The sequence below is a fragment of the Solanum tuberosum genome, unplaced genomic scaffold (assembly GCF_000226075.1).
Source record: "Solanum tuberosum cultivar DM 1-3 516 R44 unplaced genomic scaffold, SolTub_3.0 scf00040, whole genome shotgun sequence".
In the NCBI taxonomy this organism is placed as follows: Eukaryota; Viridiplantae; Streptophyta; class Magnoliopsida; order Solanales; family Solanaceae; genus Solanum; species Solanum tuberosum.
Genome location: NW_006238964.1, coordinates 1,150,223 through 1,174,573, shown reverse-complemented (window position 1 = coordinate 1,174,573; position 24,351 = coordinate 1,150,223). Strand labels below are relative to the sequence as shown.

The window sequence follows — 24,351 nt, the reverse complement described above, 5'->3', positions numbered from 1 at the left end:
TAAAGGGCTTACCCCCCCCCCCCCCCCCCCCAACCGCCAACCAATAAAATTAGAAAATTTCACAAGGTGTGAAAACTATAAATCTTATACAATCTTATTAAATGAGCAAGTTATAGTTCATAAACAAGATAATCGAAATATCCTAAGACACCGTATATCGTATATCTTCGTGTTCCTTCTATTAATAAGTGTTTGCAATACAAACTTTCAAATACACAAAAATTTATAAAAATTCTTTAGTCAACAACAATCCTAACTATCTATTTCTTAATATAATCATTTCACATGGTATAAACAATATTTTCACATCAATCATAAGTCTTGTTTTTTCTGTAAAATTGAAAATGATAAATCTTTTTTAACAGAATATAAATATATATAATTTTAATAAAATTAAATTCATAATTTAAAATTCCAATTTTCACTATTTTAGAGATTTAAAATTTAAAAAATCATAATCTCAAAGCACGAGTCATCCATGCAGAAATAGTAGGTCCCACGTGGTTTTACAGTGTCCCACTTAGAAACCCAAAGAAAATTTGACAGCTGCTTACTAATTTGTCTTAACAAAATCAACTAATTTAAAGGGAATATGTATTTTTTTTCCTTCTCTTTTTTGGATTTTCACCCGATGTTCGATATTTATATTAGGCTAATTTGACTAAAATCAAATTTATGCATAGCGGAGCTCTTTTTGAAAACTCAAATTTAAAATCTCTAGTTAAAGATGGAGTAATTCCAACTATCTGGCACTCCTATTCATGTTAGGATATGAAAATGCTGTCATAGTAATAATAATTATGTCGCACATTATGTCAACTATGCTTTTCTAATTAATTATTAATCTGGGGGTCATGAAGTGAAGGGTAATTAATTGAGTACATATGAATGTGATTAATTAAATGCAACAAAACAAAATTTCATGAATAATAGTAGTAGGACATGATTAACATAATAATTAAATAAACATATGGTCCATGTGTGTGTATGTTCTTATTCCCTTCTACCTACATATTTAGCAGTTGAAGAAGATGCAGTGTAGGTTACAGTACCCTAATGACAGGGGGCCTCATTGATTTTATAATATCTATACACAATAACAACAATAACATATCTAGTAAATCTCATAAGTGAGGTCGTGTACGCAACATTACCCTAGCTTCTGAAGGTAAAGAAGTTGTTTTCGATAGACTTTCGGCTTAAGTAAAACATACTAAAAGGATAGTGGAAGAAAATAACAATAGCAACAACAAATAATATGATAATTGATGCAAAGGAAATAACGAAATTAATTAGAAAAGCTAGACAATTCACGACTACCTACTAACCTTCTACCCTAATCGTTGACTTCCATACCTTCCTATCTAGGATTATGTCCTCAATGAGTTGCATGTGTTTATAATATTTATACACAAACAACATAAATTTTTTTTATATATTTTATTATAAGAAATTCTTTGATGTTGGACATTTTACATTAAGTGATTGGACTATAAATATATTTTATTCTTCTTGCTATTTATATTTATGCAACGTTATTTAATTAAATACATATTTTTTCTAAAATGTTTTAAAAAATTAAGATCTAAAACAAATTTTAGAGCTTGTTGAATTAATTTTTGGCGTATGACTTATAGGTCATAAAATTTTAACGTATAACTTTTGGCTTATTTTCATTATTTTTTTTTCTCATTATTTTGACTTAACTTGTTTTTAATTCAAATATTATAGAAGTGCTTAAATTCGATTTTAGCTTTAAAATACTTTAAACAAGACAATTCAAACATAAAAGACATTTATATGACAAATCACGAAGGAATTTTAAAGTTAATAGGTTATTTTTAATTATAAAAAAAAATACTTCCTTCGTTTTCAATTTGTTATTGATTTTGACTTGACATGTAGCTTAAGAATATAAAAACAATTTTTGAATTTTATGATCTTAAATTGAAGATATGTAGAAAATGTAATGTTGTTGATGTTTAAAAATGTCATGTTGAAAGTTACAAAATTAAGAAAAATGACATTCTTTTTAAAATAGACTAAAAAGTAAATTAAGATAAATAAATTAAAATAAAATAAAGTAATATTCTTCTTGAGATTGACAAAAAAAAATTAACGTGTCATATAAATAATATTCTTTGAGAAAATATTTTTCAAAACTTTTTAATTACTCAATCATAAATTTCTTATAAAGTGATTTTCAAAACACGTGTGGGTGAAGTGAAGAAGAAGGAGGTTTTCAAAAAAAATAATTTAAAAATTTATTATTATTGTTTTGTCTCATAATTTTGACGATTTTAAAATAACAATATTGTATTCACTTCCTTCAAAACACGTGTGGTCACACATTTGTCCAATCCCACCATTTTAGTGCCGCATAAGCTCGGTTAATGGTTAGACGGATTTAAAAAATAGAGTTTCATCGAGTTTAAGGGTTCATTTGGCAAAGTGATGAGTAGAAGGGTTCAACTGACAAACGAAATCAAGTATAGGGGCCTCCCAGGTCATTTCGCCTATGAAACTCGTTATTCCATCACCTCAAACATTTGTATACTAAAGTTAGTGGTGTCCTTGTTGAACTCAAATTCTGAGTGCGCCTCTAATTACAACAATAACATATCGCTTATGATCGCACAAGTAAAATTTATAAAGAGATGCACAAACATTGATTTTCAATGGGAACCCTAAGTGAGGAGGGGGCAAAGCCTATAACAAGAGTAGATATCTAAAAAGAGTAAGCAGTTTCGTTAAATGACATTCGATCATGTAGGCAATTTTGGAATATATCGACCACCATGAGAACCACATTAAATGCATAGATTTTTGAAAATGATCATTCAAAAATGTGGTTAATGGTAAAATCAAAAAAAGATTTCAAAAAAGCAAAGAAATAAATGGGACCAAATGCTCTGAAATAGTCTTCTATTCATTGTAAATGTTGGGTTCGAATGTGATTAGAACATCATGTGGAAGTTTACAATTGCAAATCATATGTCGATAAATTAGACGACACATAAAACTATACTAAAAGCCATAATATTATTATTTGATATGACCAATTGACCTACATAATTAAAAACTAATTAAAAGTAGAGAGAAAATCTTCTCATAAACAAAACTCTCTAAACGACTACATTGTAGATTCCATTGTATTATTGTTGGTATGAAAAGAGGGTCTTCAATTTATAGAGTTCCAAACTTTTCCTCTAAGGAAAGAATAAACCAAATATGGAAGAAAATAATGTTTTCCTTTCACGAAAAGTTCAAGCATTTATGGTAATACTTTTACTTTTTCTTAAGAAAAAATAAACTTCAAATAAGGTAAGAAAATCATAGCAAAACCCTAACAGTTAAGTTGGTTCGAGATATCATATCAGGTGAAGTTGAAATTTAAAATTCATGAATTCTGAAATTTACGTATTTTTCTTAAGTTGATATATTCTAAATTAATAATCTATAGAATTTAAATTAAAAATTATTGTGAGCTCGACTGAATATATAATCGTCGTTGAAAATGATCATTCAAACATGTGGTTAATGGTAAAATAAAAAAAGACTTCAGAAAAAGCAAAGAAACAAATGGGACCAAATGTTTGAAACAGTCTTTTATTCCTTTTCAAGTCTTGCTTAACAAATCAAAAAAAAAAAAAAGTCATTGGTTTGAGATGTCACATCAGATGTAGTTAGAATTTGAAGCTTATGAATTTTAAATTTTTTTTAAGTTGATAGATTTTAAAATTACTAATTTATTGAATTTGAACTAAAGTTATTGAGCTCGGCTAAATACGTAACGACAAATTATATGTTGATGCTTGAGAGGGAAGTATAAAAGAATTAAATGGGACCAAACAAGAATCTTGAATTTGTATATAGTTTGCACATGCAACAATTAATGGCACAAGGTGTTTATTTGCTTTTTAGGGGACACATCCTTTGCTTAAATTTTGTTTCTTATCCCAACTTATTATTAAGGAAATTCCTATCAACATTCTTGTCTTTTATCTACCAAAATCATAGCTTTTTGGTACTTGTCACTTTCACACACTCTCTAATTCTTTTTTCTTTTCAATTTTAATGTGTTTAAGTTTAAGTAGACATTAGTGAATGCAATAAAAAAAAATACTTAAATAGAGAGGACCAAAAACAAAAAAAAAAACTATACATTAATATTTTGTAACTTGTATAATCAATTAAATTATAATAACAATAGAAAATATATTTAGACTATTTCGATAACAGGTTGTGGAGGTCGAAAATTAAGGTAAAAGACTAGTAATAGATAGTTTCGGTATTTTTATTGTTTCTATATTTCTCATTCTTAGTTTTCTATTACTAAGGGTAGTCTCTTATATATGCTTCAATTTTCTAATTACTTTCTCGTTGTTATTACTATTTATGTTTCAATAAATACTGTGTTTATAGTTTCCTTGAGCCTATGGTCTATCCGATCCTCTCTCCATCTCCGAAATAAGAATAAAATCTATGTACACTCTATTCTCGTCAAACCCAATTCTTACAGCAGACAGAACATTGGATACCTATGCCTAGCTAGGTAGAATCTTTGAGATAACAATTTAGCTATGAAGACAAAGTTACAAACATTATATTTGTGACATATTAAATCAAATCTTAGCGTTTTCATGTTAATTAGAGAAAACATAACTTGCAAAATTCAAATTATATGTTCAAATTAAATTTTAGTTTTAAACTAACTTAATTTCATATCATAATTTAATATCATGTCTGATCCTAAGATCAGTCAAAATCCAAACTCGAGCAAGTAGTACTTCTTTGGCTCTTACTATCAATTATTTCCATCCCAAACAGAATCTTATAACAGAAATATTAAGCTCCAAATCCTCACATGCATAACTTATATTTCAAGCTCAAGATCTTAGTATATAGTGAAGGACAACTCGGCACACTAAGCTCCCGCTATGTATAAGATTTGAAAAAGGATCAGTTTATAAGGATCTATATACACAACTTTATTCCTACATTTTTGCAAGAGAGACTGTTTTCACAACTCGAAATCAGTTACTCCAAAGACTTCAAGCTTCAAGATCTTAAGGGAAATTCAGTACACTAAGCTCCCGCTACACATGCACTACAACAAAAGAAACATTAATATATTCTCCTTTTAGTATTGCAACAAAAACATTTAGCAGCAATTGAGTTAAGGACATTTCATTCAAAGTCGTTAAAACCTTTAATGGAATTTATATAAAATGCTCAAATGTCCTTCTTGAGATGGGACTCACCAACGATATATCCATTCTTCATGAGTAGTCTATTTGAAGCACAAAAATGGGATGAAGTTTGAAAACTTCAAGACGAGATTCATTATTATTTCTTCCTCTTGTAAAAAATCATCATTGTCCAAATTGATGCATGCATGTGATCCAATCTTTAAGCAAGCCCAAATTATGGGCTTCAGTAATTTTTAATTCACTTCCATATTTTGTACCTTATAGTTGTGACTCATGATTAGAAGAATGAAAGAAATATACCCTCTATTTCAATTAATGCGATATAGTTTGAATTGACATATATTTCAGGAAAGAACAATTTTTTTAATTGAAATGCATAACTCTAAATATGTCATAATATTTGTGTAATAGCTAACATCAAGCAGAGATAGAGTAGAAGGTGTGGATTCGGCAGAACCCAAATAACTTTGATTCGGACTTTTTCATTATCTTAAAGAAATTATCATTTAATATTTATAAATTATTAATCTAGATTTCAATCTATAACACGAAAAGACCGTAAATTTACTTACACCAGTCATTTACACCAAATTAATAGATGCATGCTTAGCCATAGTGTGACACCCGGTTGGGGTAAGGTTTACTCAAAGCGGCTAGCTAGAATTCAGAACTTGAAGTTCTGGATTCAGAACATGTCATAAATATTCATGCGACTATAAACTTATCCACAGACCACAAAGGTAACACAAAATGTGTTAAAGTTAAATGTTTTCAAATATTGAAACAAAGTGTGTGTTTTCTCTAGTGATATTCCAGTTCTAAGTCTTGTTGACTTGTTGTTTACCAATCTTTTAACATTAAATATGAACTTTTAACATTAAATATAAACTTAACAAGGAAGTTGTTCAAGACCTTCATACATTTCTTTAAAAGTCCTCATATATCTGATTTGATATACTGGAGATGCTATATTTCTAAAAATTTACCTGCATAAATAACCCGAATCAAGAGCAAAAACATTATCCATCCAATAAGTTGTCCGAAAACAAACAGAAACTCTTACACAATCAACAAAAAGCACACAGTATGATACACACTTTCCGAGATAATTACTACTAGTTGAGTGACCATCACAACAATCAACTCGTAAATCAGCTTTCTAGAGAAAATCTCATCTAATGCATTATGTATTGGTTAAGTCTAAATTTATGTAAACAAAAGAAACTCATTTTTACTATCAAGACAACAAGTTGTTGAGCTAAATGGACAAATAAAACTCACTAAAACTCCCCTTTCATAACACCAATCGCCTTTCGTCTTCCAGATTAGATGATCAAAATGCATTTGAGGGAGGGTAGAGATCCTTACACAGATCAACTGAATAAAGATCACAATCAGCACTTCTCCTTGCTATCGTCCTCGAAAGTGGACTTGACTTCCTATGGACATGTAAGTTATCAGTTGAATTCCTCTGCATACTGTGAGACAAGTAATTTGAATTCCTCTGCTTAACCTTCGCCTTAATAGACTTTGTGAGATTCATGTAGTTTGGTTTCTTGCTATGACCCTCTTCCGGAGGTGTCTGATTCGATCCAAGAGTTTCAGAAGTCGATATGGAAGAATGAGAAGTCGTACTATCATCATATTGATAATAATCAGTATAAGGCTCAGAAGATGAATTAGCAATTTGACAACTCATTGGTCCTCTTGTAGATATCCTGGTAGACATGTTATTCCGCCTAATGTTCACTGAACTACGGTCAGTGAAAGATCCAGCATCATAATCTTCATACTTCCTAGAACTCGGAGTCATCCCTGATGCATCAGTATGGAAATCTTCCACCAGTCTGTTTTCCCAAGGCTTACTCGCCATCCAACGTTCTAACCAAACTGAATCCCCATTAGCCTTGAACTTATTCGGTGTTTCAACTTTCCTTGTTCTTGAATTCGGGCTGGGGTTTGTTCTCAGTTTCTGAAATAGATCAGTTAAATGTGTTTTCAGGCCAGTTAGTTACATGTATAAAGAAATTTTGTGTCATATTACATGTTTAAGGAGTTAACCAAGATACCTGTTGGGCATATGCAATGGCCCTCTCCCTCTTAATTGCTCCAACTTGTCTCATTTTTAACTTACACCTCACTTCATCCACTGTGCCAGGGCTATCACACCATCCACCCTGAGAAAGCGAAAAATTGGATAGTTTGAAGCAACGAATAATACAGTCAGACTTCTCGATGGCAGTCAGGAATGTAATAAAATTTCACTATAACAACCAGATTTTGGAACCAATGAATATATTCTCTATAACAATATTTCGCTATAGCAGCTAAAAAATATGTATCAGGTCAAACAGTACTGTTATAGAGAAACTACATACCTCAGCTTGCTTAATTGGATCAGCTTGGCTATCAACAAGAGACCCTTGTGTAGCATCAACGGATGTTTGATGGCATCGGGCTCTAACTCGAGACTGCAGCTTGACAAGAGTCTGCATACACTTGAGGGTTACATCAGCTTGCTTTCTCACCTGTCGCCCACGAAATATAGCTTGTAGCCTAACCACTGCTTTGAGTGCCCTTAACGCCCGCCTTGCCTTTTGACATAACAATAAAAATTTCTCATTAGCTATTTAAATCATTTGCAAAACATCAAGTGGGAGCGAAAATATTACAAGGACATATAACAAGGCAACATCTCTACATTTAGAGAAAGAACTATGCCTCAATCTCGAGTCAACACTAATATTGTCGCTCCATTTAAGCTCATCTCAGACAAGAGAAAAAAAAAGAAAAAGGATTTAAGGTGTTATAGGTCTAGTTTTTGTCACTCAACATACAATCAAGCAGTTACCTCCAAATTATACACTCATCTAGATCTGTTCCTCTTGAATTGCAATTATTCCTGATTCAATTTTCAACAAAATTTCTCCAAATGCAAGAAATTCAATTTCTTTCATAGTCACATCTAAGTATTACAAACAGAGCAACAACAAGAACATAATACCCGGTGAAATCCCACGAATGGAGCCTGGGGAAGGTAGAGTGTACTCAGACTTCACCCTTACCTCGTTGAGGTAGAGAGGCTTCAAGTACTTATGAAAAAAAAAACTAAAAGCAAGACAATGCTTAGCTATCTACTAATCTTCTACACGGATTAATAAGCTAAACCAAGTAAAACAAAAAAGTTAACAACTTTGGGTCCCAAATCATTCAAATTACCAGAAAACCACGAAACGCAGCCTGAATTCGAAGAGCAGCCCATTCTTGTTTCACAACCACAAAATCCTTGTGCGGAGCTCTGATCACAGTAGCCATAGCAGCAGCCAAAGCACTGTCAGACAGGAATGAAGATTCAGATTCATCCGAATCTCCTAAATTCCCACCCCCTTTTACACCTTTCGAAAACGCCATAGCAATTCCACCCGATGCACTCCTCCACAGCTTCCATTTTCTATTCTTTCCACTACCCTTCTCCTGCAAAATCCCCCAAATAAAACAATTCAAATTATCAAAAAACATCAACAAAAAATAAAACAGAAACAGAGTATACTAGAATTAGCCAATTCAACTTACAGAATCATTTGATTGATTCTTTTTTAAACCGATTAAAGATTTAATCCACTTCCCCGAACCACCCATTTTTAAGCGATTCTTGAAAAATATGGTCTTGATACAGTTTCTGCAGCTTGATAAATGGTTTTTGTTTTGAGGAAAAACAGAACAGACAGAACAATTTTAGAAAATGCTGTCTGAAAACTTAAAGGAACTTAAAGATAAATGTTGGGATTTGAGAATTCGAAGAGATTTGAGGAGCTTTAATTACTACAGCTATGAGTTTCTTTGATTTTGAATTTTAAAATTCGAAAAAAAGGAAAAAGCTGTAACGGATAGTTTTTGGAAAGAAGAACGACGTCGTTTTGGATGACTTTTGCACTTTCCGACCTTAGTTTAAACTGACGCAATACAATAAACTAGTGGGAAAGTGAAAGGAATTTCCGGAAAATAAGATTAGTTAAAACATGCTTTAAAGTTTTAATAAATTTGCGTGTAAAGTGCGAAGTAATAATCAAACAAAGTCCCCGCGCCTCACGACGTGGGTTCCGTGCGCCTTATTCCATGAACTATTGCTCCCTCCGTCTCGATTTGACGGAGTTTGACTAAACACAAAAAATTAAATTATATAAAAGACATAGCAATGACAAAGTATAACGACCAACAAGGGTTGTGGTGGAGTGGTAATTACTCCTTAATCCTTGATCAAAGAGGTTTCGGGTTAGAGCTCTCTTGGGTACAAAGTCACCTTTGTTAGAGAGCGTTTTACCTTCAATGTGGGACTTTCCGGTGCAAATTTGAATTTAGTCGAGCTCTAATGTGGATACCAAATACCGGATGGGAAACCAAAAAAAATGACAAAGTACGATGAAATTAAGCTTATTACCTTTCAAATGAGTTGATTTTTATTTTTTATATTTTGAAAATTGGACTTCTATCTGGCAGGACATAAGTTCTTTTAAGGGTTGAAGTCATGCGGACATAATTTGTGACATGATGATTAGAAAAAAAAAAATTGTTATTTGTAATGATGGACAAAAATTAAAGACCAGGACAAAGTGCAAAGGACCTTAAAACTACTTCCATGTTTCGATTGTAAAAATTTCATGGGTATCTTATTTGGATATCATTATCCTCTTTTTTTCAGGCATCTATCTATTTTGATATAATTATGGACTCTAATTTAAGATATTTGTCAGAAATTGCATATACATTTCATTGGTCGCCTGAAGCCCTGAGAGCTAGGATGCTTGCTCTTGAAGATGAAGTAAACACGGTCATGGGCCAATATCTCGATGTTGCTGAAGTTATGAATGAACACTTTATCCTAACTGGTTGGTAAAAATGACTAAGTTTAGATAAAATGGTTTAGTTTCAATCATATGTGCGTGGAATTAACCATATGAAATTCCAGACACACAGTAATTTCAAAATGGGTAAACTTCTGAAATCTAGTAATTGTGTACTTTGGTTGTTCATTTCCAAGCTTGCAAAAAGTTGTTCTCTTGTATTGTATTGTATTGTTTGGTTCGTGAGCAAAGTTAAATTCTTTGTGTTTTATTTTAGTATGAAAATGAGTTAAAATTTACCATTTTACTCTTAGTTATTTCACTTAAATATTGTCTAATCGACATTTTTTTTGGTTCTTTCTCATGTCGTTTTCTGAAATCAACTGATGTTCCTCCCTCTTTATATCTGGTCTTTTTCCTGGTAACATTTATTAGAGAATTTCAAATTTTAAGATTTTAATTTTTTTTGAATTTGAATCATTTTTTATTACTTGATTTGAATCTTGAATCCAAATTAAATTTCATGGACATATCCATACAAGCGTAAATTTAATGACAAAAGTCAAAACATGTTTCTATAAGAAATCAAATAAATATGTTTAAAATAAAATATATATTTCTCTCTTGAATATAAACTAAAGGTACTGAATAACAGGTGCACTAAAATCGTATTTATTTTTGTTATAATTTTTTTTATGAAGTAGACGATGATTAATAAAGAACACTTCTATTATAATTTCCCTATAATTTGTTTACATGAAAGTGCTTGCAAAAAACGTATAGGAAACTTTCTCCTCCTATGACTGGAGAAAAATGATTTATTCGAATTTTCTCTTTTATTTGGTGCAATCATCTTTTCATATTTTTGACTTGTTGGGTGCTATGTCATCATCTATCGCGAATTTCTGGATTAAGAACAAAATAAAAATAAAAATATAGTTAGTTAATTAATCCTTACCTTAATTATATTAATAATCCATATTTAGCAGATCAACTAATTTAAAATAGCATCAATTTATAAATATATTGACCTTAACACTGGTGAGGTCAACATGGTGGTCCTGAAGAAAGCTTATTATCTCCTCAAACTGTTCTTCTGTTGGTCTATAATGACCACTGTATGCCCATATTGCCTGTCAAAATTAATTACATGAGGAAAAAAAAATATTTTTCACCAAAAATATTTATCAAGATATATTTTTTTTTATCTATTTTTTAGTGCAGATTGGTAAGTACTATAAAAAGTATTATCACAAAAATATAATTTAGGTAAATATTATGGGGTGGGATCGGAGTAAGGGGTGTCGTGAGATGTGTTGGAGGGTGGGTATAAGAAAGATAATTTGTATACAAAGACATCGGTCAAAGGCGGAGCTAGAAGCTTGTAGGCTGTATACGTTTTCGTTCATGAATAGAGATCTCTTCATGAATATGTACAAATATTAAATTTAGAACATAATTATTAACACTTGAAGTGATTTGTTTTAAAATTCAAAACTCATAAAATACGTACCTCGAGGTCCCCATTAGAGACGACCAATCTTCCAGATGAAAGAGAAGCACCTCCAGCTAGAAAACTGGAATGGTGAAAATGATGTCTTTGCTTCTGACCAACATATAAGGTCCTTGAGGTACTGAGCACAAATATCCATTTGGTACCCTCAATTGTGTCCACACAAACACCATTTTTCTTGTAAATAAGCTTTCCATTCTTCACAATTACTTCATATGCTTCCCTCTCTTTCTGCATTAATTACAAAAAAAATATTTCATAGTAAATACTCCATCTCTACCAACAATCGTCTTCTATAACAACATTTCCCTATATATATATATATATATTCGGATTTTCTTTTCATGTTATGTCATTATATATGTTCATTATAATACTAACATTTAGTTATAATAGTAAAAAAAATAATCTGGATAAACGACGTTTTTAGAGGGATTTGATTGTAGGATACAAGAAATCGTTAGAAATATTGTTATAAAGGATGACTGTTGGACAAACATTAGAAATATAAACTATACTGATAATTATTATATCCTTATTTTTACTATAATCAGACTAAAATTGGCAATAAAATTCCTACTGGTCCAAGATACTTGATGCATTGGGACTGTAGATCACTCCTTGAACATTGCTCCACAATAACTTCTTTTCCATCACCAATATCTAACCTGTAATTTTTTATAGTGCACAAACAAAATTAATAATAAAAATAAGTAGCTAGCTAGTGATCACTATTATATAATTGAGCTTCTAAAAAGATCACCAATTTTTTTTTTTTGGTTGTAGCTACTAAAAAGCTAAGAAGTAGTCATGGATAAATTTTGTAGCTAAACAAAAATTTCATTGCTAATCCTAGTTAGAATAGATTAGCAACACTTGTTTTAAAGAAATGTTAGCTACGAACAATTTAGCAACAGATTATCAATGAGATTTATAATTAATTTTAGTTTTCTTGTAGTTCTAAATAGTACATACCAGTAGAAAAATGGTTGTGAACTTCCACTGTTGCACCACACATCATGATAACGATTTAGGTTGACACCATATCGATGGCGTGGGTCTATCTGAATTTGCATTAAAAAAAAAATGTTGTCAAAAAAATTACTAGCAATAAATTCGTAATATATATCGTGAAATTAGCTCAGAAAAATAACCATAATAAAAATTGCGATAAATTAGCTATGGAATAAAAAAGATGGAATTAATATGAAGTGCATAACAAATATTATCGCTAAATTAATTTTGTGCTTTATAAGAGAACATTTTTCACTTACAGCTTCTAACCAGCTCTTGATAGCTAGTTTTTGAGCCTTCTCATTCTTTGACGAGCCCTTTCCAATCTACACCAACAAATTATAAAAATATATATATATATAAATTAGTAAATCGAGAATCAAACAGTTCAAGTTTGATCGGTAATTTACGCATGGAATCTTCAAATTTTTTAAATTAAATTTTTTATATATATAAACTAGGCATAATACATATATTGGATCATAAACTTGGCTTCAAATTTTAATTTTGACCTCCAACTTTCATAGTGCACAAACAGGCACTTTAACTATCCAACCATTTAATAAATAAACACGCGAATCCTACTTGGCAAAATGCGTGATGTGCACGTATTCTGCGCGAGTTAGGAGTAATTTTCGAGTCCCACAACAGTAAAAAAATGCTGAAATGACAACTCTACCCCTCGGATTTTGGCCAATCTCCGGCAACCCAAAACTCCCGTTCATTTTCTTCTTTTTCAGGCAAAACGCCACCACCAAATGACCCCAAGCAAGTACCTCCAACCCAGCAGTTCTCCTTCTTCCTCCACACCGGAGCACAACCCATGAAGCGAAGGAGCTTCGAGCTCGCTAAACCCACCAAATACCCGACCCCAAACCCATCAGATCCGCCATCTCCGGCGAGAATCACCACGAAACAACACTGCTGCAACCAGCAGCTTGAATCAGACACAAAACAGCAACCAAATGACCCCCCAAACCCCATGAAAACGGACCCAACAACCACAAACACCGAAACCAAGAAGCCAGCCATCAACAAACCTCTAAGCTCCGTCAAACAATGCACTCCAAGCTCTAAAAACCATTAGGAGGAATTAATTTTGATTCTTGTATATAAATTAAAATTAATTTTGATTTTTTTAGTTCTAAAATGACGTGTGAAATATTTAATTAGTTGGCAGTCATTGAGTGGCTCACTAATACACGTTGGAGCGTTTGCATTTCACACTCTTTGGCTGCAAAAATTGCGTGTTTATTTATTTAAAAATTGAATAATTAAAGTGTTTGTTTGTGCACAATGAAAGTTGGAGGTCAAAGTTAAAATTTGAAGTCAAGTTTAGGGTTCAATATATGTATTATGCCTATAAACTATGTAAAAAGTGCTAACTGACAATTCAAAATATTTTTAAAATGTGTAAAAAATTATGATAAAAAATAAACTTGTTTGAATCTCGAAATCTGAAAAGTGTTACGGAGGGAGTAATTGTTATAGTGTACCTTTGAAGCCCGGATTTGAGCTCGCGCCCAGCGCGAAACTGTTGTCTCTGTCTTTCCAACGTCAAAGAAAGAAACAGAACTTTGTGTAAGAGTTGCAAAATTTAGTGCCTTCCATCTGTATAAATTATTATAATTATAAGAAATAAAATTCAAATTGTTTTGATGAAAATTATACAGAAAATAAAAATGATAGAGATTAATTTAAACTAACAAGAGTTCTTCAAGGATAACTGCAGAATCAGTCATTAGAAAATGCGTGATTAATGTAATTGATAAAGTTGATTTCTGATTTGCTTCGATTTTCCTTGTTTTTCACTTCGATATTCTTAATTAAACCTGATACGTGCTCGTAAAAAAAGTTATAATATAGATACATATAACATTTCAAAATTAGTTGAAGTCGAATATATATATAACACGAAGGAGTTAGAGATATAGAGCCTTGTTGATATATGGAAAATATTTAAAGTCATAAATTCTAGTTTATTAATTTATATGTGACCTTTGAATAATATTTTGACCTTTGAATAATATTTTGACTTTGATCTGAGATTCCATTTTTATTTTTCCTCCTTCCGTATAGGAAGGGGTGGAATTTGCGCTATTGTCTTTTTTTGTTTTTGTTTTTTGCAATTAAAATCCTTATTAAAGATTATGCATTTTTTAATAGATTTAATCTATTGTTTGATTTCTGGTCATTCAAATTTTGCAATTATTAATTTCTGCATAACACGATTAATGTTTTAATCTCAACACAAATGTACTTCTCTGCCTTTGTATCTTGTGAAAGGTTTATTTTCTTGCGATTCTTTCAATTATTAGAAACATAAGTGTTTTTCATCTTAAATTAGTGGAGAATTTTTGCTATTGAAGATGATTTTTTTCATTCATTTTCCACCAAATCAACTTACTAGAAAAATACATGATGTAAAATATATGTCCATTGAGATAGTGAGAAACTTTTTAATTTTTCAATATGAAAACATTACTATTTTTTTTTTACCATTTAATTTTAAATAACTTTGAGAATGGCCACCGAATATTTTTTAATAAAAAGTATAGTGGGAAAATAGAATTTATTTTTTAGTAGTGTTCACGAGGACCAAATCAAAGGGGGGAAATAAAGTAATTAACAAATATACAAAAATGATAACTACCGTGAAATGCTAGTTTATTGACTTTTACCATTTGTTTTCTGCAATTTGGTGTCTTATATTTAGCATCTGTTAGGCATTAGCTCAAATGTTCATTGCTATGCCTAATATCCTATATATGAAATCAATTATTGTACTCTAAGGCCTAAGCCCATTTAATTGTTCTTGTTTATCCCTAATTTTGTATTTTAGAATAATAATTGAATTTGTTTAAGTGGTTTAAGAACACACCGATTATAATAACCAAATAGTGAGTTCTTGATGCTAGATTTCTTCATAAATGTAATTGATATAATGGATGAAAAATTTAGACGATGAAGTAATTAATGTCAGAAAAAATAATACCATATCTTATTAGTTTTTTCGAGTTAATATTTCATATGGTCATTCAACTAATAGTTTTTTCACAGAAAGTTATTCAACATTCTTTTAAGGAAAAATTACATAAATACACAACTTATTTTATTATATTCTCTAAAATTCTCTACCATTTGAAAAAATTACTAAAATCCCTACGTACGTTATGTGATGTATCGGTCGGATACATTACTTTACGCAATGTATCTATCGGATACATCACTTTACGATGTATCGGGACGTATGTGATGTGTCGGGATGTTACTTTACGCGATGTATCAGTCAAATGCTATCACTTCACACAATGTATCGATTGGATATATCACTTTATGCGATGTATCGATCGGATACATCACTTTACACGATGTATTAGGACGTACGGGATGTATCGGCACACTGAGTGATGTATTCAAAACCGAGACGCAATGTATCAGGGGGTTAAGGGATGTATCCGAAACTAGGACGCGATGTATTAGGATGTTTTTGGGATGTACACCAAATTTAAGTGATTTTTGTAATTTTAAAAAGACTATGGATAAGATGTAATTAACTCTTAACACTATGAGATTTGTGTAAAATCTACTTCTTTTAATACTCAAAGTCACTCAACTAAAGATTATTCTCACATAAAGTCACCCAACTAAGAATTCTTCTCATAGAAAATCACTCAACTTTCTTTTATAACCTCAAAGTCACTCAACTGTGAATATTTTACCTACAAAGTCACTCAACTATTATATTTCGCTTAAAAAGTCACCCAATCACGAATAATTTTTTCATTAAATTTTGTTGAAACACAAATTTTATTTTAAATTATTTTTTAAAAAAATAAATAATAAGATGCTCATGTTTATTATTTTATTAAATTTTATTGATATTAATTAGATGACTAAATATTAGAAAAATTACAAATCAATTTAAAATAAATAATAAATATTAATACATTATAATCATTCTTAGAACCTTCTATTTAATTAAATCCCCTTCCATCTCGAAAATGGATTATAGTTTCCTAATATATAATCATTTAAGTAAACTCATTCATTGTACATAAAAAACTACTACTTAATATTTGAGAATTGGATCCTTTGAAAACTTATTGTCATTAGAGGTTTGGAATCAGCTTACAAAAGGCCTTTAAGATGAAAAACAAGTTTCATGTAAATGCTAATTTTCATTCATGTATATTTTCTATTGCTACTTTTCATTCAAAGGTAAATTTAAAATAGAATATGTATATTAAATTTTCTTATAATACATATAATATAGTATGAACAAGGGGTAAATGTAAATGACCAAGTAGAGTTGAGTAACTTTTGGCAATTAAAGGCATATTTTTATTTGTTATTTCGGATTTGGGTTTAATCTATTTTTAAGTTGATAGTAATAACTTTTTTGTAGGGAAATTCAACAAGGTAAGATATAAACATAGTAATGTGAATAAAAACAAATAAAATTTTAATGAGTGTAAATCTTGATTCACCCTGTTAAAAGTAAGCTAAAAGAAATGGCAAACCAAGCCACTCCAATAAAATAGGTGACCTAAAAAATTCTTTTAAAAAAGGTCCTAAAATATATGATAATTACTTACAATTGATAAGTGATATTTTCTTTTTTCAATTGACACCATAATATTTTTTGATTTTGTAATATTTTGAAATCACAAATATATATAAAAATTATTGTACATTACACAACACCACAAATGTTATCCCACAAATGTTTAGATCTTAGGTAAGATCTAATTAATTAAAGTATTTTTAAAAAAAAATCAATTAGGTCAATTGTTATATAACTATCAAAATTATTCTAGACGTAGTAGAAATATTTAAAAATAAAATTAAAACTTAATCTTATTGAATAACCAAATAGAGTATCATTTTTACTTGTATAATATTTCATATTACTTTTAATTATGAGAACATATCTAAATAATCGATATTGTAGTGATTATTGATCTTTGAAAGACGTTCAAAATTAAGAAGACACCTTTATAACTTTATAAATTTAATTATTTGATAATCTAATTAGTTTGAACTTGAAATGTCTAACAAGACATCTCAAAAAACTAAAGACAATCTTACAAAGCCAATGTTTAAACTTGATTGATTCAAATTGAAGTAATTAGAGAAATTTAGAAGTAGAAAATAACGATAAATTTACGACTTTTAATTATAACTGATTTAGTAAACACTTTGCATGTGTGTCTGGTATCAATCAATAAATTTATATAAGCGAAAAAGAAAAAGAAAGCTTCCATAATCTAAAATCTTAAATATTGTAAAATATATAAGTGTTAATTTACAATTTTAACTAGTGTGGAATATATATTCAAAGGGTTAAAAAGGCAACCAATCATTTTCTAAGGCCTTAGTGCATTTCTCACGTGTCCATCATTTTAATAAGAATATACTCTTAAAAATAGCATAAATAATATTTAAAAATATTGTTTATATACCAACATAATTATTTATTTTAAGAATAACATAAATAATATTTAAAAATAATGTTTATATACCAACATAAATTTCAAATTTATAAATAATAATTTAAAAGAGTTTGATCCAATTCTGTAATTCTTTCTTCAATTTCTAATATTTTTTTCATTGAACAAAAGAGTAATAGAAATAGCAGTTGATTGAAAGATACTTTAAATTTTTGATAATAACTTAAAAACTAGGTGCTTGTTGATATGAATAAAAGTATCCTCCTCTCAAACATGATTCAGATTTGCATTTGGGTTAGTCGATTTTCTCAGTTTTTTTTTAATTTTTTCCGGTGAAATCCTTATACCAATATATAAATAACTTGTGTTTGAAATATTTCTTTAGTTCTATCAACTATCAAATATAACTATCTAAGCTATATCTTAAGAAAATAACACAAAATACGAGAGAAATGATGGTATCAAAATATTCAATAAAAAATAATAATTAAATCGCATAAAATAAATATACAACAAATTTAATAAGTCACAAATGAAAATGATCATAATGTAAAAATACCTAATCATGAAAAAATAAAGCTAATAAATATTAATTAGATGACTAAATATTAAGAAAATAAAAATTAGATTATATATTTTAATTAGCTAAATCAATTTAAATCAAAGAATAAATATCTAATACATTATAGTCATTCTCATTCTCTGAACCTTCTATTTAATTAAGCTCCTTTCATCTCGGAAACGGATTATAATTTCACAATATATAATCGTTTAAGTAAGCCCGTTCCACCTAGGAAAGTATTTACTAATTACTATGATTACTATACTATATATTATACGTAAGGGTGGGGACATCACATTTCATAACACATAAAAAATTACTACTTATATTAATAAATACTAGGTCAACAAGTAATACTTGATAGGTCGTGTGAAAGTTGACATTGACGATCACCATGAAGAAAGAAGAATGAGAATTGAATCCTAAAGAACTCACAGTCAAAAAAACTTATTGGCTATGGAGGTTTTAGATTAGTTTACGTAGGTCTTTATAACGAAAAAAAATCGTAGGGAAATACTAACTTTTATGTGGAAGAATACAATTAAATTTCTCTATAACAATATCGTGAATATCATATGACTTTAGCATTATTACTTTTAGACATGTTTTATTAGGCAGATTTAAAGTGCTCCACTTTAGTAAAATTAAGACACTAAATATACTTTGGATTATATCTAAAGAACCAAAATAAACTTATGGCATAGGAGTATTTTATATATATATATATATTTGTTATCATCATTCGATCCTTTTTTGATGATTTTTCATTTGAATTCTATTTTTTGTGATAGGAGTGACTAGGGATGTACATGAATCATGTTGATTCAAAATTTTCAAATATCATATTAAATTATTTATGTCAGGATTTTAAATTTATAAATCAAATCAAATTTATAAAAGACGAAATTTTCAATCTCAAATTTATCGAATTTCTCTTCGGGGTTTTCAGATATAGTCTTTATCCCAACATAAAATTAACTTATACTTCAAAACTTAATACATTTATAATGTTGATTCCATTATGAAGTTTATGCGAATATAATTACGTGAAACTTGATCCTCCTATAAATTAAAAAATTTAACTTGTATCAAGAAATATCAATACTATATATATATAAAATTAAAATTTAATCGATATATAATTTTTGAACGAAGGAGTGTCGCTCGACTAGGTACGGTCGATCCACCCTTGACTTCCACGAGGTAGTGCCGTAGTGGGAAGGAGATGATCATGATAATAAGAACAACAAATTATTTTTTAAATCGTCAATCTTTGTGTGTATAATCTCTGTCAGTATCAAATTCCAATAAAAAACAATTGCGATTATTTACCAACTAACATGAAACTTAGTAACTCATTATGAAATATTGTAATTAATACAGTAGATTTAAAACATTTTTCTTTTTAAACAACTCTTAACTAATACGTATTGAACTATATATTTAAAACTTTGAATTAGGGGTGTTAAAAAAGAGATATAGGTAATTCATCCCATTCGCCTTTGAAACCAAAATAATTTAAATTGGGTTCAATCTTAACTCACTCAAGCCTTAATCCATTTTTAAAGAATCTTTAATTGAGCCGAATGTAATCACCAATTTCAACCCGTTATAAGACTCTTTATTTGTATTAGTGTAAATGTATGTTCTCATATTGAATGTATGAATCAAATTTTATTTCATATCTTCTAGGATTTATCTATCCATTTTAAACTTATTTTTGTTATTTTATTGAGTTGAAATTCAAATTTGGTTATAAAAGTTAAATAACAATACCTTAAAATTATTGAGATTAACCAGGTTTGCCTAGTGCGGGTTACCTCTCCTATGTGGTTTGCGAGCTATTGCATAGGAGCGGGGGTTTTACCCTGTGCGCACCCAAAGGGTAGCGGCTGCGGGTTTCCCTTGTCATCAAAAAAAATAAAAATATTGAGATTAAGCAAGTCAAATTGAGCGGATCATGACCCAACCTGACTTTTAGCCCATTTGAGCCCAAAGTAAATTTGGATGGGTCATGATCCAACTCAATTTTTATTTCAACCCATTTTAATATCTCTAATTTCAATCCAACCTGTTCATATACGATGAAATAATTAGTTTTTTTTTTGTCAAACTCACTAATTGAGCGTTCTATAAATATTTGGTGGGAAAGGGAAATAGAACAAAAAAGAGGAAGAATCTAGAAGCCTAGTATTAATAAAATTATTTGATTTCACTTTAACCGGCTATTTAACTAATTAAGCACATTCATATAGGAAACAGATTATAGTTTCCTAATATCTATCTTTCAAATAATAAACCAATTCCAAATAAAAAACAATTTCCTAATATCATTAAGCCTATTCCATATAGAAAACGAATTTACTAATTGCTATATATAATTATGGGTGGGAGACATCACAATTTCAACACATAAAAAAATTGTTAGCAAAATATTAGGTCTTTAAGTAATACTAGCTAGATTAATAAATATGAAGATCACCATGGAGAAAGAAGAATGGGAATTGAATCCTAAAAAACTCAGAGTCAAAAAACTCATTGGCTATGGAGGTTTTGGATTAGTTTACGCAGGTGTTTATGATGGAAAAAAAGTCGCTGGTGAGTACTAACTTTTTTCGATGGGTTCAATCTTTATGATTTTTAGTATTGTTATTATTCTAATTATGCGTTCATAGGTAGTATGCATTAATAAAAAAATTTGGTGACTTTTAATTAATACACATTCTTTCTATGAATTTCAGTTAAAATATTTGATTTGGGAGATGAAAAGAAGAATTCATCAGTAGAATTGATGGAAGAGGTATTCATGCAAGAAGTTTCTATTTGGAGCACTCTTGAACACTCCAATATTGCCAAGGTACATATCTACTTAATTATTTTCTCTTTTTCCTTATAATATTATTCGTTTATTTACAAAGTAACTTCCCATCTATTGAAGCATTTATTTGAAATACGCGTAATACATGAATATGCCTTTTAACTTGGTATCAACTAGCATCTACACCTTCTAATTTTGAGTGTGTCCACGTAGACACTTAAACTTGTATAAAATTAAACAAATAGACACATTCATCCTATGTAGCGTCCTACATGAAAGTTTTGTATCCTATGTGGTATCATACGTGTATTATGTATGCGATGTAGGACTTGTGTGTCTACATGTTTAATTTTAAACAAATTTAAGTTCCTACTTATGCACAATCAAAGTTGGAGGACCTACCATGCATGTTTGTTGAGGCCAAATTAAAGAAATATCCTCCTTTCTTTTCTCATTGAGCCTATAATAGAATATTAGCTGATGACAATTATATATATATATACTAATTTTGTGCAGTTTATTGGAGCTATAAAAAAGAATGATATGTCAAAAATAAAAATGAAATGTCAAAAAGGCTCAGTAAATGGATGTTGCATTGTTGTGGAATATGTTGGTGGAGGAACTCTTACATCCTATCTTTCAAAATACACAATGAAGAATAAGTTACCTTTGGATACTATTCTTCAACTTGCAATCGATGTTGCTAAAGGGTATGCATGCATCTTCATGTATTATCTAATTCATAAACATATTAAACCATATGTTAAATTTTTTTATCTAATAATACGTATAAATTGCAGATTAAGTTACCTTCATTCAGAAAAGATTGCTCATAGAGATGTGAAGACTGAAAATTTACTTCTTGACAAAACTGGAAGAGTGAAGATAATTGATTTTGGAATATCAAGTCATTTTTTTTCTCTTGGCTTGAATTATCCCCCTATGATGGTTGGAACAACTGGAACTATCGGTTACATGGCTCCTGAGGTACGTTACATCATTTTTCAACTATCGGCCCACATCTAAACTCGACGTGAATTGTTAATTAGTTTCATCTCCGAACTATTAATAGTGTTAAAAACACCACTTTACTTGACAAACTAAATTTAAATACACCCCGATCTTGCAACATGAATGAAATACACCCCTAAATTCTCGCCAAGTTTAGAAGTGTTTCCAACACTTCTCTCGACTTTTTATTAAGAGTTCCATGCTCCTACAAGAACTTCAACACTTACTTTGTAAATTGAAGTACTAAATTATCTTTTCTCTTTCTTTTTGTATTTCACCAGGTTTTGAGCGAAGTGTCGTATGATCACAAGTGTGATGTCTATAGCTTTGGAATTTGCTTGTGGGAAATGTACACTTGTTTAGATCCATATCCTGAACACATTTCTCGTAGTAAAATCTCAAATCAAATTTATATGGTACTTACCCTTTTTTCATCGATTCATCAGTTAGTTAAAAACTCAACATGTTATATATATGTACGTACTTAAATGTGAGTAATTTGGCGTACTAACGAGTTGTTTTGGAAATTTCAGGATCGAAGGCCTGAGATACCAAAATGTTGTCCAACAGCATTATCAGATATAATGCAAAAATGTTGGGATGCAAAGCCACAAAACAGGCCAGAGATGAAGGAAGTGTTGCAAATGTTACAAGACATTCAGACAAGTACAGGAAAACGAAAGCACATGTTTTGCTTTGCCTAGAAAAACATATTACCAGAGGAGTTCATAAGAAGGAGCAGATTATACTTGCATATAAAAGAGACAACTAATGAAGGCGATGTGAAGTATTATTAATTGTGAAAAGCACCATCACCTTGTTTGGATGTTGCTACCCGTTGTATTATATTATATTGTTAGAGTCTGTTTGACATTGTTGTTGTAACGTCAAAAACACTTATTTTGAATGAAAAACATTTATTTTGAAAAAAACGTGTTTGGGTAATCACTAAAAATGCTTTTAAATAGAAGTAGAAGCCAATTTTTTGCTGTCGGAGAGAAGTAGAAGCAAAAAGTTATTTATTTCTAGCAGAAAAATATTATATTTGGGTAAATGAAGTATATTTAGTTGATAGGAAAGTTCTTGGCTTGTTAGAAGAAAAGGAAGGACTTTTTGGTGCCCTCTAATCCCAATATATCAAACTGATCAAAATCTTGAACACACAGAAAGCATGGTCATTCAATGACAGAGACCACAGTGTATCATCAAATCATTCACTGATTGAACATCAATGAAAATAAATAATACTAAAAACACAGTACCACAATGAACCCAGAACTTTGAAATGTACATGATATTGTTTAACCAACCTTGGCTTTACTATTATCTTCAATCTTTTAACGAACTCAATACTAAAATCTGTGTGGAGCTACAACTTTACTTATGGGTTCAGTAGAATCAAGTAGGTTTGCTTAAATCCCGTATTTATGTTATAAGTTCACTTAATAAATAAATACAACAACATATTTAGTATAATTCCACAAGTAAGGTCTAGGGTAGGTAGGATATAATACGACGCAAGGTTGCAAGGAAATAAGACGGCAAAATAAAAAAAGCAGCAGATAGTAACAAATAATTTATCAAAAACTTAATGAACAGTATTTTCTATAATCTCAAAACCATATGCTATATACTACATTGCTAACACCTGACTTTGTCTGCACATGCTACTTCACTGCCACTCATCAGCTAGTACTAAAGCAAAAGAAAATGAAAAACAGTGCATTGAATGGTACTTATCAGCTTTCCTTTTATATGTGCTTGCTTCCCAGGTTTGGTTTCACAGTTCTTACCTAAAATGTTAAAAGAACCAAAATAAAAAGTTTGTTTAATTATTGGCTCCTCATTCTTTCTTCCCTATTTATTGCAACTCATTATTCAATGGTGATGCTGCAATCAGCTGCACTTACTTCACTTAGTTCAACT

General features: G+C 30.0%; 2 protein-coding genes and 1 long non-coding RNA gene across 3 annotated transcripts; 1 reads left to right on the top strand and 2 right to left on the bottom strand.

The window, feature by feature from the left end:
• Positions 1-6,244: 6,244 nt before the first annotated feature.
• Positions 6,245-9,058, bottom strand: LOC102583360 (protein IQ-DOMAIN 1-like). Its single transcript, XM_006342905.2, has 5 exons — positions 8,787-9,058; positions 8,433-8,687; positions 7,592-7,807; positions 7,283-7,390; positions 6,245-7,185 (listed from the first exon to the last, which is right to left on the bottom strand). Exons 1-5 carry the CDS (start codon positions 8,850-8,852, stop codon positions 6,547-6,549), a joined length of 1,284 nt encoding a protein of 427 aa, XP_006342967.1. The 5' UTR covers positions 8,853-9,058; the 3' UTR covers positions 6,245-6,546.
• Positions 9,059-10,881: 1,823 nt separating this feature from the next.
• Positions 10,882-12,229, bottom strand: LOC102580928 (uncharacterized). Its single transcript, XR_001472958.1, has 4 exons — positions 12,148-12,229; positions 11,568-11,798; positions 11,086-11,187; positions 10,882-10,959 (listed from the first exon to the last, which is right to left on the bottom strand). It is a non-coding gene; the product is annotated as an uncharacterized lncRNA (long non-coding RNA).
• Positions 12,230-21,079: 8,850 nt separating this feature from the next.
• On the top strand, positions 21,080-23,149 carry LOC102580583 (serine/threonine-protein kinase STY46-like). Its single transcript, XM_015306801.1, has 6 exons — positions 21,080-21,194; positions 21,338-21,453; positions 21,931-22,124; positions 22,215-22,401; positions 22,707-22,841; positions 22,941-23,149. Exons 1-6 carry the CDS (start codon positions 21,080-21,082, stop codon positions 23,127-23,129), a joined length of 936 nt encoding a protein of 311 aa, XP_015162287.1. The 3' UTR covers positions 23,130-23,149.
• Positions 23,150-24,351: the final 1,202 nt, after the last annotated feature.